Source organism: Melitaea cinxia, chromosome 1, assembly GCF_905220565.1.
Source record: "Melitaea cinxia chromosome 1, ilMelCinx1.1, whole genome shotgun sequence".
NCBI lineage: Eukaryota > Metazoa > Arthropoda > Insecta > Lepidoptera > Nymphalidae > Melitaea > Melitaea cinxia.
Genome location: NC_059394.1, coordinates 1,976,127 through 1,989,826, shown reverse-complemented (window position 1 = coordinate 1,989,826; position 13,700 = coordinate 1,976,127). Strand labels below are relative to the sequence as shown.

At 34.8% G+C, this 13,700-nt stretch overlaps 1 protein-coding gene and 1 long non-coding RNA gene across 2 annotated transcripts; both read left to right on the top strand.

Moving 5' to 3' along the window:
- The first annotated feature begins 1,812 nt into the window (after positions 1 to 1,812).
- LOC123664934 lies at positions 1,813 to 2,168 on the top strand. Its single transcript, XR_006744961.1, has 2 exons — positions 1,813 to 1,946; positions 2,072 to 2,168. It is a non-coding gene; the product is annotated as an uncharacterized LOC123664934 (long non-coding RNA).
- Positions 2,169 to 2,514: 346 nt separating this feature from the next.
- Positions 2,515 to 8,005, top strand: LOC123669988 (piggyBac transposable element-derived protein 4-like). Its single transcript, XM_045603520.1, has 3 exons — positions 2,515 to 3,508; positions 3,572 to 3,727; positions 7,974 to 8,005. The coding sequence occupies exons 1-3, from the start codon at positions 2,515 to 2,517 to the stop codon at positions 8,003 to 8,005; spliced, it is 1,182 nt and encodes a 393-aa protein (XP_045459476.1).
- The last annotated feature ends 5,695 nt before the right edge of the window (positions 8,006 to 13,700 follow it).

Genomic DNA, 13,700 nt, shown 5'->3' with positions numbered 1-13,700 from the left:
TTGAGTTCACGCCATTTTTGGCGCAAACGTGTGGAGCCCTATGTCCAGCAGTGGACTGCGATGGGCTGAAGAGAAATAACATAATAATGGAAGGTTTTAACCTAACCCTTTAATAAACTGTGACGTTAAAAATAATAATACCTACTGGTCTCAAATAATGTTGTGCTCATGTGGTGAGTACAAATAGCCAGATATTCTGAGCGGTCGGTGAAGCACTCCCACTGCTTTATACTGATCCGCTGATATAATGGTATTAAAAATCACAAAGTCATTATCATTTGACTATTTTAAATAATATAACTCCATAGTACGCGCTGTTTATCAGTAGCCTTCGAGTAGATCACGGCAATTTCAACAATAAATTTGCGGAACTAAACGCCTATTATGCTGCGCCCGATTGAAAATCTTCCTTTGTGTATTGAGTTAATAGAAAAAACATTCGCAGCATAACGATGAAAAATATAATAATGTGATCTATGTTCCGTTTGATGGTGATGAACTTGGTAAAGAGCAATTGATTTATTTTTAAAAATAACCTTATTATTTTCGTCATTGTAATACGATTTTTCATCTTTAAGTAGTTTTTGCTGATATTCGTCAACAGAGTATCTATCATTAAAAGAATATTTTAAAATTTTGTTTATCGTTTTTTTTTTAAACGCGACCTTCTGAAAGATTAAAATAATAAAGTGGAAAGCGGTTGTATAATCGCGTTAATATCAGGATTTCATAATCTGTTTTGAATAATTTTATTTATTTCAGACAGTTCACTGACTAAGAAATAGTGTAGATTATTAAAGGTTATTAATCTACACTCTATAAATAAAATGTGATATTTATATACATTAATTAAAAACCATAGTAAAAATATCTACACTTAATCTTAATACTTTAATCATTGACATTATACTCATATTTATACTCTATTGTATAACGCAACTATAATTATGATGTACACAGTTTTAAAATATTTAGAGATTGTAGTTTACTCGGCGGACTTATGGATGTTTATCCAAATCTTCCAGAAGTTTCAGACAATCCAAGTCATCAATATTATATTATAGTCATCAAATCTTATATTATTAATTATTATAATTTGAATAAAACTTGTTTTCTCAACCGGTTTGGTCAACAACACGTTGGAAAGTATATGGCGTTTGTCACACGGTATCAGTCAAAATTTGCTAAATCTTAATATATATAAATCTCGTGTCACAATGTTTGTCCTCAATGGACTCCTAAACTACTTAACCGATTTTAGTCAAATTTGCACACCGTGTGCAGTTTGATCCAACTTAAAAGATAGGCTATATTTTATTTGATATATTATGATATTATTATATTTCAGAAAAAAATAGGGTGATACGAAGTTCGCCAGGTCAGCTAGTTATTTATAATAATTACTTTATTTTCATCGTTCATGGTGATAATAAAAACAAAATAACAATAAATAAAGACACGTTTGTCAGTATTTTCTCTTTTCATTGATCGTTTGCTGAAATCGTTTCATGAAAATAAACTTTGGTATTTATTTTCGATCGAAAAGTTATACTTCACTTCATTTCAGCCTATCGCAGTCCACTGCTGGATATAGGCCTCCACAAGTTCGCGCCGAAAATGACGTGAACTCATGTGTAAATTATACTACAAATTGTGAAATATATTTCTATACTTATATTATATAGATGAGAAATTCTTTGTTTATTTAACTAATCCGAACTGAAGAATTTATTTTTGTGCCAGATAAACCGTTTACAGAGGAAGTAGTCTATTACTAGTACTGTAGGCTATTTTTTAATTAACCCTAGACACCTAACCTTCGTCGAATCGACGAGTACGCCGCACTAATATCGCTATTTCTTTTCGCCACGCGCGCCGATCACAGAATCTTCACTTGTCAATTCAGTATTCGTCGAGCTCTTCCGGGTGACGACCGCGCCTGGCGGGTAAGTACTTCTCTTTTCGAAATATTACGAAAATAGTCGTCATTTTGACGAATGGTTAGGGTTTGTGTATAAAATTTTTATAGTGTTTGCTTTCGTTTGTTTATAGTGTTTGTTCTTTTTTACAGCTTTTACCATGGCTTCCAAGCGATGGCTGACTGAGGATAATATAACACAACTGTTAATGGATGAGGAAGATCCCAGTGCGTTAGAGGAGTCATCGAACAGCGAAACAGAAGATAATTTAGAGGTGGATGATGCAGAAAGTGACGCTCAAGATGAGGTTTCCGACCATGAAAATATTTCTTCGCTTGATCTGAACGACAATGTACCGGAGCCAGAAATTCCTTCAACTCTATCTGAAGAAGGTTCAGGTAATAATTCAGCTATCTTGACCTTACTCCAACAAAATATTCGAAGTCAGTCCCGTCATGTTTGGACTACGAGCAAAGGTCGTACTTCGAGTAGAGCAGCTGCAATAAATATAGTGCGTGTTGCCAGAGGACCTACTCGTGGTCTAAGGGGTATAGAGGATCCTCTGCTGTTATTTGAACATTTTATAACTAATCAGATGCAAGAAGATATTGTAAAATGGACAAACGCTGAAATTACAATAAAAAGGCAAAACTATGAACAAAATACATCAACTCAGAATGAGACAACCAAAGAAGAGATTAGAGCTCTCATAGGTATTCTAGTCTTATCTGCAGCTCTCAAAGACAATCATCTGTCTCTTGATGAATTATTCAACACCGAGTATTCTGGCTCAAGATATGTGTCATGCATGAGTAAAGAAAGATGCGATTTCCTCCTACGATGTCTGCGTTTCGATGACAAGACATTCCGCTTGCAACGACAAAAGGACGATCCCTTTACACCTATACGAGACCTATGGGAGATGCTTATGGTTCAATGCCGCCAAAATTATGTGCCTGGAACAAATGTCACCATTGATGAGCAGCTATTGGCTTTCCGTGGCAGATGTAAGTTTAGAATGTATATTCCGAATAAACCTGCGAAATATGGGGTCAAGTTAGAAATGCTATGTGATAGCGGCACAAGGTATATGATTGATAGTACACCATATCTCGGGAAAGGAACCAATACTAGAGGTGTGCCATTGGGGGAGTATTTTGTAAAAGAACTTACTCGCAGTATTCATGGTACAAACCGGAATGTAACCATGGATAACTGGTTCACATCAGTACCATTGGCGAAGCAGTTACTCCAGCAACCTTATAAAATGACGCTTGTAGGTACTTTACGAGCCAATAAAAAGGAAATCCCTGAAGAAATGAAGAACTATCGATCAAGAGCCGTCAATACGTCGATGTTCTGTTACGATGGTCCCCTAACGCTTCTTTCTTACAAGGTAAAACCATCAAAAATGGTTTACTTACTTTCTTCGTGTGACGAGGACGGCACAGTTGACCCCCACACAAAGAAACCTCACATGGTTCAATTTTATAATAGTACAAAAGGTGGCGTGGATACGTTTGACCAAATGTGTTCAGTAATGTCTTGCAGCAGAAAAACTAGTCGGTGGCCACTCTGTGTTTTCTACGGTATGTTGAACATATCATGTATTAACAGCTATATAATTTACTGCCATAATACTTGTGTAATAGGACAAAAAGTAATGACTCGACGTGATTTTATGAAGAAGCTGCATATGCAACTGGTAGAATCGTGGCTCAAAACCCGTCTGGAAATTCGTACTATGCCAAGACACGTGAAGGATAAGATAAAAAATGTGTTAGGAGTGTCCATCGAGGAAGGTCAAGGTCAGCCATCATCATCTAACAATGATCTTCAGCCACTCGAGGCTGTGAACAGAAAAAGAAAGATTTGTGGCCTATGTTCATACAAAAAAAGGCGCATGACAAAATGTTACTGCTCAAAATGCAATACCGCAATTTGTGGTGAACATAAAGTTGATTTTTGTGTACAGTGCGCTTCAAAATAATTAGTTTTTTTGTGTTTTACCAAGTAACAAGACTATTATAATTTATGTTTGCCAAAGAAAAGAAGGCTATTTTTGTTATGCTTTTTAAATTTTATTTGTAGGTAATTGTCTTCATCATTGATCGCAAAAAGTCTAGTGTTTTGTAACTTTAGTATAAAATAAATATTTTCTTACCAAACTACAAATATTTTGTTTTATTTTACTAAAATAATGTATGTTTTACTTTATTAACTTTTAAAACTACCGAAAAAATACATATTTTTATAAAATTATACGCCGCCAAAAACTGTTCGTCAAATCGACGAATGGTTAGGTTAAAAGGGATATGTTCGAAGGTTAGGTGTCTAGGGTTAACGAAAATTAACGTGCGTAATACCGCGGGCATAGCTAGTGTATTTATAAATATGCAGCAGGTTAGAATATTATATATTCGTTTTAGAAATAATTAATTAACGATTTAATAAGTTAATCGTTTTGACCTACGATTTGTGAAACTATTTGATTCCAAATTTAGTCCGCCATTTTATTGTGTCACGTACTCAAAATGTGTTGCCAATATTGTCGTATCGGATGGACAATTTTGTGCATATGTGCCAATCGCATTGTAAACATTGTCGTGGTGTAAATGTTAAACTCTAGAAAGCGTTGTGAAAGCGCGCTCAGAATGCTTCGGGCGAGAAGCAATTACTTAGGCGCTGCGACTAGACCTGTGGAATACACGCGAATTTACTGACAACGACTTTTTATTATAACTGTTGGTATGTTGATCACAGAGGGAAAAACACGCCTTCACTTCTCGAGGATTCATAAAATTAAAGAAATTACCATATTATATTGAGAATGAATGACGTAAATTCAATATCATAAAAAAAATATTGATAGTTAATTTTTGATTCTTCAAATAAACTTCAAATAAATAACAAAGAAATAAGGTAAAAACGAGTAATTTATCAATCATTAGACAGCAAAGACATTTAAAGGACGTAAGTTAAGTTATATAATATTTGATATTGAGTCAGCGGTAAGAAAAATGTAGGTACGTATTTGATCATCACGTTCGCATAAGTTATCTCTCAAACCAATGACTTGCCTGCAAATGTTTAATTATGTCAGTTTTATCGGTAATGTAAGGCGAGTCCAGGAGGTGAGTAAATCAAACGACTGTTGATATAAGACTACTTTATTAACATAATAAATTATTTAAACATTCATAGTACTCATATGTATTCATAATACATAGCGTTCATATGCTTATACTAATACAGTAATATGTAAATTATACTACATATTATTGGTTAGATGGTATTTATTATGGTGGGTATTGGTGGTGATTCCTTTTGTTTGCTGACCTTCTCAAATCCCATATAAAGATTTTAAATAACAGACAGTTCTATTCCCATTTCCTGTTTGCTCGACCTGTCTGACCGTAGTTTAATAATATTATCACTTACTACGATTAGAACGCGTTCGACAATTTAAACTAAATTAATTTTTATGGCTACGCGTGTATATTATCACTATATTTATATATAATAAAATACGCAACAACATAACTTTATTTCCGTTAATTACCTTAGCATTTTCCTAAAATACTTTCAATTTTTTATTAAGATTCTGTAGATGAGCTACAATTGATTAATATCATAATATTGATAGGATTAAAAACATAAAAAAGTATTGAATAGAAGTGTAATGGAAAGTATCCAATTTAATTTAGAAGAAAACTGATCTTAGTAGCGGCGGATTGGTCATTATGTTGAGTAGGCTGAATCCTAGTGCGGCAAATATTAGGGACGGCAGTTATACCTAAATTTTATATTTGAAACCTTATTTTATATATCCAGAAAATCACCCAAAAAAAGGGCAGCCGAATTATCGCGATTAGCATTTGGCCGTTTTTCAGGTGCCTGTAACATGATATCGAGTTTCAGAGGTCAGTAGGAGCGTCAAAATTTGAATAGCTCAGAGTGTAAAATGTAATCCGAGAAGATAATATTCTTGAGCGCCTGCAGCATGGTGCAAGTGCTGTCACTTATGCCCCATGTTAATCAACCTTAACATAACAATTGTTCTCGGTTTAAAATAAGTTTTATAAACTTATTGTCGTTATTTATATTAATTTTAAAATAGGTAACTGATAACTAATCAACAGCTTATATCAAAGTGCATTATAAAGAGGATTTATTTCACACTAGCTCTTGGCTAAAACTATTTTATAAGCAATTTTTTATTCTATAAAGGTGACAAACAAGCGTAAAGTCCGCCTTAAATTTCAATTTCAGCCAATAGTTTTTTCCAACAAACTTTTCAGCTTTGTAACATTAGTATATATTGCTCTGTGGGATAATCCATCTCAAATTTTTATCATGTTTCCCCTTTCTACAATCAGCCTTATCTCTTTCATTGTTTCAGCAATCTCCTAATTAATATTCACATTATCTTTCATACAAACTATTAGTTTATTTCTGTTGACAATAAAATTTACTTTCCAACCTAACTTCAAGTATAATAAAATACCAATTTTAACCAAAAGAGAGGGGTATGGGGTAAGGGGTTATTTAAGTATTACGCAGAATTCTAGTAAATTTTAACCCCTTCTGTGGATAATTGGCCGGTCGGGATCGACCGAGAAGACCACGGTTCAAATCCCATGTCTCCAAATCGAATTTTTTTCCTTTTTTTTCTAATTGCACTTATAATTTTTTATTTAAATAACCGGTTCATATTTTTTATTACTTTATCGGTAAAATCGGAAAATATTATTCATATGTTATCAATTTGTAAATACGTGTCGTATTAAAATATGATTTCCAAAATACACGATTTACTAAAAATACCGAGCCAAGCTCGGTCACCCAGGTACTGTTTACGTAAGCATTGGTATATACATATTTAAATATGAATACATTTTATTAGATTCTTATGAATTTATTGCAAATTAATATTCCAATATTTATAGACAACTAGGGTAACCATATTTGGTCAAATTAAAACCTGCCAAATTTTGCAAAAAAAAGAAAACAATAATTAATAGATGATTCAATAAAATGTCGACTGCCACGACAGTATAATAAGTTGTTTTCTGAGATTGACCTTTTTACCACATCTAGAAGTTCCTTTAAAAGGGCTGTAATGGAGAAATTTACTAGCACGTATGAATAATCTACACAGTCACTTATCCATACCCACACCCACTTACATACAAATACACAAGCATACACACTCACAAAATTACACACACACATCCACACATTATTGGCCATGGATATTTTACATTTTATATATTTCTCATTTTATTGTAACTGTGTTTTACTACCTCAACTCAACTTTGTCTACCTTAACTGTGTAATTTAAATAATGTAAAATCCAAAATTGGCTTTTGTTTGGATGTTCTGTAATATCCCACTACTGGGCATAGGCCTCTTTCCCCATGTAGGAGAAGGATCAGAGCTTAATCCACCTCTAATGCGGGTTGGCAGATATATTACCTATTATGAGTAACAATCGCTATCAGGTGTACATGATAACAACTGGGACCGACGGCTTAACGTGCTCTCCGAGGCACGGTGGGGAGACCCCAGACACGGCAAACACCTGTATGGCCAATACAAATGTTTGTCATGTGTGGGGATCGAACCCGCAACCGCCAGCGCAACAGGTACAATCCATGGCTGTAACCGTTGCGCCAATGCGGCGTCTGTTATTATTGGTTGGCTGTATTGGTTTAAGAAACATAAAATGTAGCTGTGGATTTTTGTGAAAATAAATGAAGAAATAAATAAATAACTATTGCTGACGTAAATACCATCTAGACCCTCTGGCCTGCCTGTCATCAAAAATAACCAAAACAAAGACGCCAACCCCCCCTTCGTTGCTTACGTAATACTTGAATGACCCCTTAGTCTCATGTGTGATTAAGTGTGTTTTACAAATAAAACGAAGTAATGAAAAAAATATTTCTTCGTAGAGTCTCCAATGATTTTCGTTCTCCAGGAAAATATTTTTTTTTAAATAGTTGATATTAGAAGACTGCCTAAAATAATTTTAAAATATTGTTGTTTCAGGGCAAATACACAATGTCGATGAGGCGTGTTGAGGCCAGTTTACAAAGAAGCAACAGCCTCACCTCGTGGCGGTCTCTTAAAACAGACTTTGTAAGTTATCAGCTTTTGTGATTATTATGTACTCTTTCTTTCGTATACCCTCTTGTCTATCATCTTTTTCTCTGTCTTTTTTTCTTTTCTCACATTTCACTCACTTTTGTTACTTATTCTCATTCTTTTAAGCATGTGTGACACCTGGATGATTATTGGCTATCTCGCGCAAGGACTAAAGAGGCTAGTAATGTTAATTTGAAGTTGGGCGCTATTAACTATGTCAAATATTCGGTATATATATTCGTAGATCGCATTCGTTATGTAACATTTAAACATTTAATCGACAGACAAGTAAATGTCAATCACCGGTGTTAAGCTGATGAAACCATAAGGTTATAAAGAAAAGGACGAAGAAAATTTTCATCTTTTTAATGTATATTATATGTATATATATTAGATAAGCATATTTGGTCGCAGACGTCAATTTGCCCTATTCTCGATATATTAACGTTGCGTATTTTCGTAAATGGCTTCGTCAATCAGCTCCGGACTTTTGTTGCTACGATTTCAAAATATTCAAATAGCACACATTTACACAATAGTTGTAACATCGGCAATATTCTGTAACCGCTTCTTTTACTATTTCCACTATATTTCGTTTGTTAATGTCAAGGGTAATGGTATGCAAGCGTTTATAATTGACGTTAATATTTGTATGAATTATATTTGTTTTAGTGCTAATGATGTAGTTACTATGAGTTTATAGCCGTTTCTTAACGGCGGAATCTATATTCCGAATCGGTAGTAGCTTCACAGTGACTATAATTTAACAATTAAAATTTATTAAATACTTTGTAAAATGAAGATTAAAAGGTACATTTGAATCCTTCTTGAATTTAGAAATATTTAATTTATTTTTAATGATATATATTTACATTCGAAGAATTGTAGGAATTGTAGTCTCTACGTACGTAAAAGTAGACGAATAACAGTGATTTCTCTTCAGCCTATCGCAGTCCACTGCTGGACATAGGCCTCCCCAAGTTATCCCGGTTTTCACAATCCTCATCCAGCTACCACAGGCAATCTTACATAGATCGTCGGTCCAGCCAGCGGGCCGGAGGGCTACCCACACTGCGTTTGCCTACACGCGGTCTCCACTCCAGCAGGGCTATTCTGTAAATAACAATTTCGATATCGAGCTTCACCTGAGTGACAGCGCTCACTTCGAAAGCGAACCCACTTCACCTTGGTTTGGAATTCTGTAAACATTCCGTACGCACAAGCGGTGTGAAGTGAGTGTCGAATCGAAGAGCGGCAATTTTGGAGCTGTGTTTATTTTATCGATATTCTTTTCTTATGACTTTATTTTAGAATATGTGCATGAAGTCAAGTGTCGAATCAAGTCTCGAATTGTGATGTGTGAAGCGGTAAATCCCCTTACAGAATACCGAATTCATACTATTAAATGTCAACGTTCTCACGCAACAGGGTTCGACTCGTCGCCGCACTCACAAGTGTGGCGCTACGGGACTGTCGAGTTTTAATGAATACGAATTTGATATCTCACCGCGGATTCCGCTGTCGAGACACGAAAATGTTGTTACAGAATAGCACTACTGGACAGGTCTGCTCAAACGGCCAACAGTACCTTAACGAACGTATATAGCGATATATATTTAGGTACCTCTATATATTAATAATACTAAATCTAATATATTAATTGATATGTAAAGAGATTTGAACGTTATAAATAAAAGAAAATGAACTAAGTAATAACTTAATATTATTCGAAATACTAATTCAAAGTAGTATCAAATAAAGTCGCCATTTCGTCATTCGGCTTCCATTCCAGGGTACGTCTACTCCTGCGGCCATCGGATACTTTAACTTGCTAATTCGGTTGGCTATGTCGTTTACTTTCGTTGTCTCGGGGATAGTCTTTTTTTGTTGTCATTTCTGTTTGTTTCACCCAATTTCTTCTAAATAATACGACAGTAGATTTCACCATTGATATAAACAACAAATTTCCGATATTTTAAAACTAATGACGTTGCATAATTATTTTTAGAACAAAAATAAATTACATAACACCTTTTTTGTAAAACTCGGTCGCTTTGAACTAAATCTTATATGATAAAACAAAGTATTACACTACGTAATACAATAACAATGATGTCTTAATGTTTTGAAAACGAAATTAAAATGTGCGTATGTATATATATACATATATATTACTTAACCGGTTGACAATGAGTTATTACGTGATTATTTAGAAACAAAGTCATACGACCTCAGGCGATGCTCTTAGTACTATCATGTAAAATAATTGTTAGTTTCGAAAGAAAGGAGGAATAAGTATTTAGTTCTGCCATTCATGATACGTAAGATTATGTCTTAACAATGTAATTAGTTATAGAATAGAAAAAAAGTGTGCTTTAGACAACTGAGGTAGGGCACAGCAGGAATTTCCTGCTCAAAATATCGAGCAGCCCGATTGGGGTAGTACCTCGACCTTACAGAAGATCACAGCAAAACAATACTATTTTCAAGCAGTATTGTGTTCCTGTTGGTGAGTAAGGCGACCAGAGCTCCTGGGGGGATTGGGGATTGGTCAGCAACGCGCTTGCGATGCTTCTGGTGTTGCAGGTGTCTATAAGCTACGATAATCGCTTACCATCAGGTGAGCCGTAAGCTTGTTTGCCGACCTAGTGACATAAAAAAAAACAACATGACTTAAGTAAAACTTCTTTAGCTCCATCTAACTTATACCTCTTAACTTCCGTTCTCCTGGCTCGATCACACGTTTCGTAACGCTCTCGTTACGCATTCACCAGCTTACATCCCAAGTTAAGTGCGTAAAGAAATTTTACATAAAAAAAAAGGAATAACAACAAGAGACTAACTTATCGATGCAATTTCGAGATAAAAGTCAACATAGCTTTCGTCTGTATTGATTCAGAGCGTCTGATATTTTTTTCCCGTAAAGTATTTTTTTTAATTTTTTATTTACTTTGACAAGAAAATTAGGAGACAATTATGCTACACAAAAAGTAGTGAAACACATTAATTTTATTCAGTCTATGATATTTACAATTATACATACTAAGCACGCAAGACAGATAACATACAAGTGAGATGATTTCTTATAAAAATAATTCCAATTAAAGAAACAACTTGCGTCTAACAAGGAGTCTCACTAAGAAGGATCGTAAATCTGTTTGTCTAGAAAGCGTGGAGACTATTGCTTAAATTATTGAAATATTACTAGAAAATTGATTTTTTAATGTATTTTTAGGTTATATAAAAATGACAGATATTCACAGATAATAAATACTTAGATTTCGTTTGTTGTGACATTGGTTTCATTTTTTTTTTGGTTACTTATTTTTCCAACGGATTGGTCAGAATAGTCGTACAATGTCGACACGTTGGTGCAATGGTCATAACGCCGTTTTGTGGCTGTTGCGTTGGTCGTTGCGGGTTCAGTCCCGGCAGATGACAAACGTTTGTATTGTCCATACCGATGTTTGCCGTGGTCTGGGTGTTTGTGCAGTCCTTGTGGGTCTTCCCACCGTGCCTCGGAGATCACGTTAAGTTGTCGGTCCCGGTTATTGTCATGTAGGTATACCTGATAGCGATCATTACTCGCATTGGAGCAGCGTGGTGGATTCAGTTCTGATCCTTCTCCTACATGGGGAAAAAGGCCTATGCCCAGCAGTGGGATATTACAGGCTGAAGCGTGAGGCGTAGTCGTACAGTCACAATAATGTTTTACATGGTACGCACTTAGAAATCAAAATATTTGATACTGCCTGGCCTGGCGGCTACAAAAAATATATTTCTCGTTAAACTGCCAAGTTCTTACGTATAACGGACAGATAGATAATTCATAGTAATTTTAATGGTTTAAATGGTTTTGGTGATTCCACCTTTTGTATGGAACACAAAAAATTACTTACGTGAAGTACAAAGTCTACGGTTATATTACATGTTATAGTCATCATCACTTCAGCCTAATACAGTCCACTGCTGGACATAGGCCTCCAAAAGTTCACGCCAAAAATGGCATGAACTCATGTGTTTAGCCCATAGTCACCACACTGGGCAGGCGGGGCGACCGCAGGGCTGGCTTGGTCGCACCGAAGACGTTGCTGCCTATCTTCGGCCTGTGTATTTCAAAACCGGCAGTTGGATGGTTATCTCGTCATCGGTCGGCTTTTTAAGTTCCAAGGTGGTAGTGGAACTGTGTTATCCCTTAGTCGCCTCGTACGACATCAACGGGAAGAGAGGGGGTGGCTATATTGTTACTGCTGTCACCACACAGCATACGTACATTTTATAGTATAAAATTCTTTTCATACAGAAGTTTTTTGATTGATTGATTTTTCACGGGCTATTCTCCGCAACTCGACGTCTCAGTGCGCCTATTTTGCGTGGTAGGCTGGGGGCCTCATACAGAAGTTTACTTCTTCCTTTATTATTGACTTCTTAGATAAGGCATTTATGGTCATCAGTGTGTTTCATTTATCATTGTTTTTTATACCATTAATGCAGCAAACCAGTCCTATAATCGGTAAGATAAGCGGTTACCGTAGTCTTTGAACGCTTGCAACTCTAGGAGTATGACAGTCGCGTTCACGTTTCTATCACCGATTCTTGAGAACACTATTTTTATCTATGGTCTGTAGGGTTGATAAAGTAATATGGTGTGCCCTACCTCAAACATATTCAAAGTGCGACGTAAATTTTTATTTTTGGACCCATCATAAAATGTAGATACAAGTTTGTGAAGAAAAATTATTAAAAGTATAAAAATTCGACTCGAAATATTTTAAACAGTGGTATAATTGGGGTAGGAATTTGAGACAAATAAAATATTATAGATAATTACTAATTTTATTTTAACGACAGCTACTAACGGCAGTTGTTATAATTTATCTCTGGTTTTGACTATTAACGATAGATTTTTGACACAATTATATAGAGTTTACGTCAAAATTCTATCTCTAGTAAGTAAATTCAGAGGTTTAAGATGATGAAATGAATAAAAATTACATATCACAAATCACAAATTCAGAGGTAGAAAGAAAATTGAAAATTGAAACTAAAGTGGACGAAATCGGGGGATACAGCTAGTTAGAGCGTAAAATAATCACAACACGCTATGCATCAAATACAATAAAGAAAATGATAAGATAACGCAGCTGTCGGCATTGCAATTAATTTAACAGATGTGACTTCGCTTTCTGATGGAAAGCTGAACCATTTCATTTGTTGATTTACGAGTTCGAGTGTACCTCCATTTATATCTGATCCGCGAATCTATCGCTTAGTATTTATTTGTAACAATAAATATTTGTTACTGCAACTATATTTATCTATAGTATGTGTACCTAAATAAGAAAGAATCACCGAAAAATGTATGCACATAATGACAGTTATGTAATAACTAATAATTACTTTTTTCATTCGTTATTGTCAAAAATAAATCGACATGTTCACAATGTAAGTAGTATAATATACGTTGTAAAATAAATAATAATATTCTATACACAAATATCTAGATAGTCTATTACTTACTAGTCTATTACTAGTCTACTACTTAGTTAATTTAGTAAAATGTCTGCATCCTCCAAAATGACTGCATTATTTTTAACGGTTTAATTTGTACAAACTTTCTGCTCAATAAAT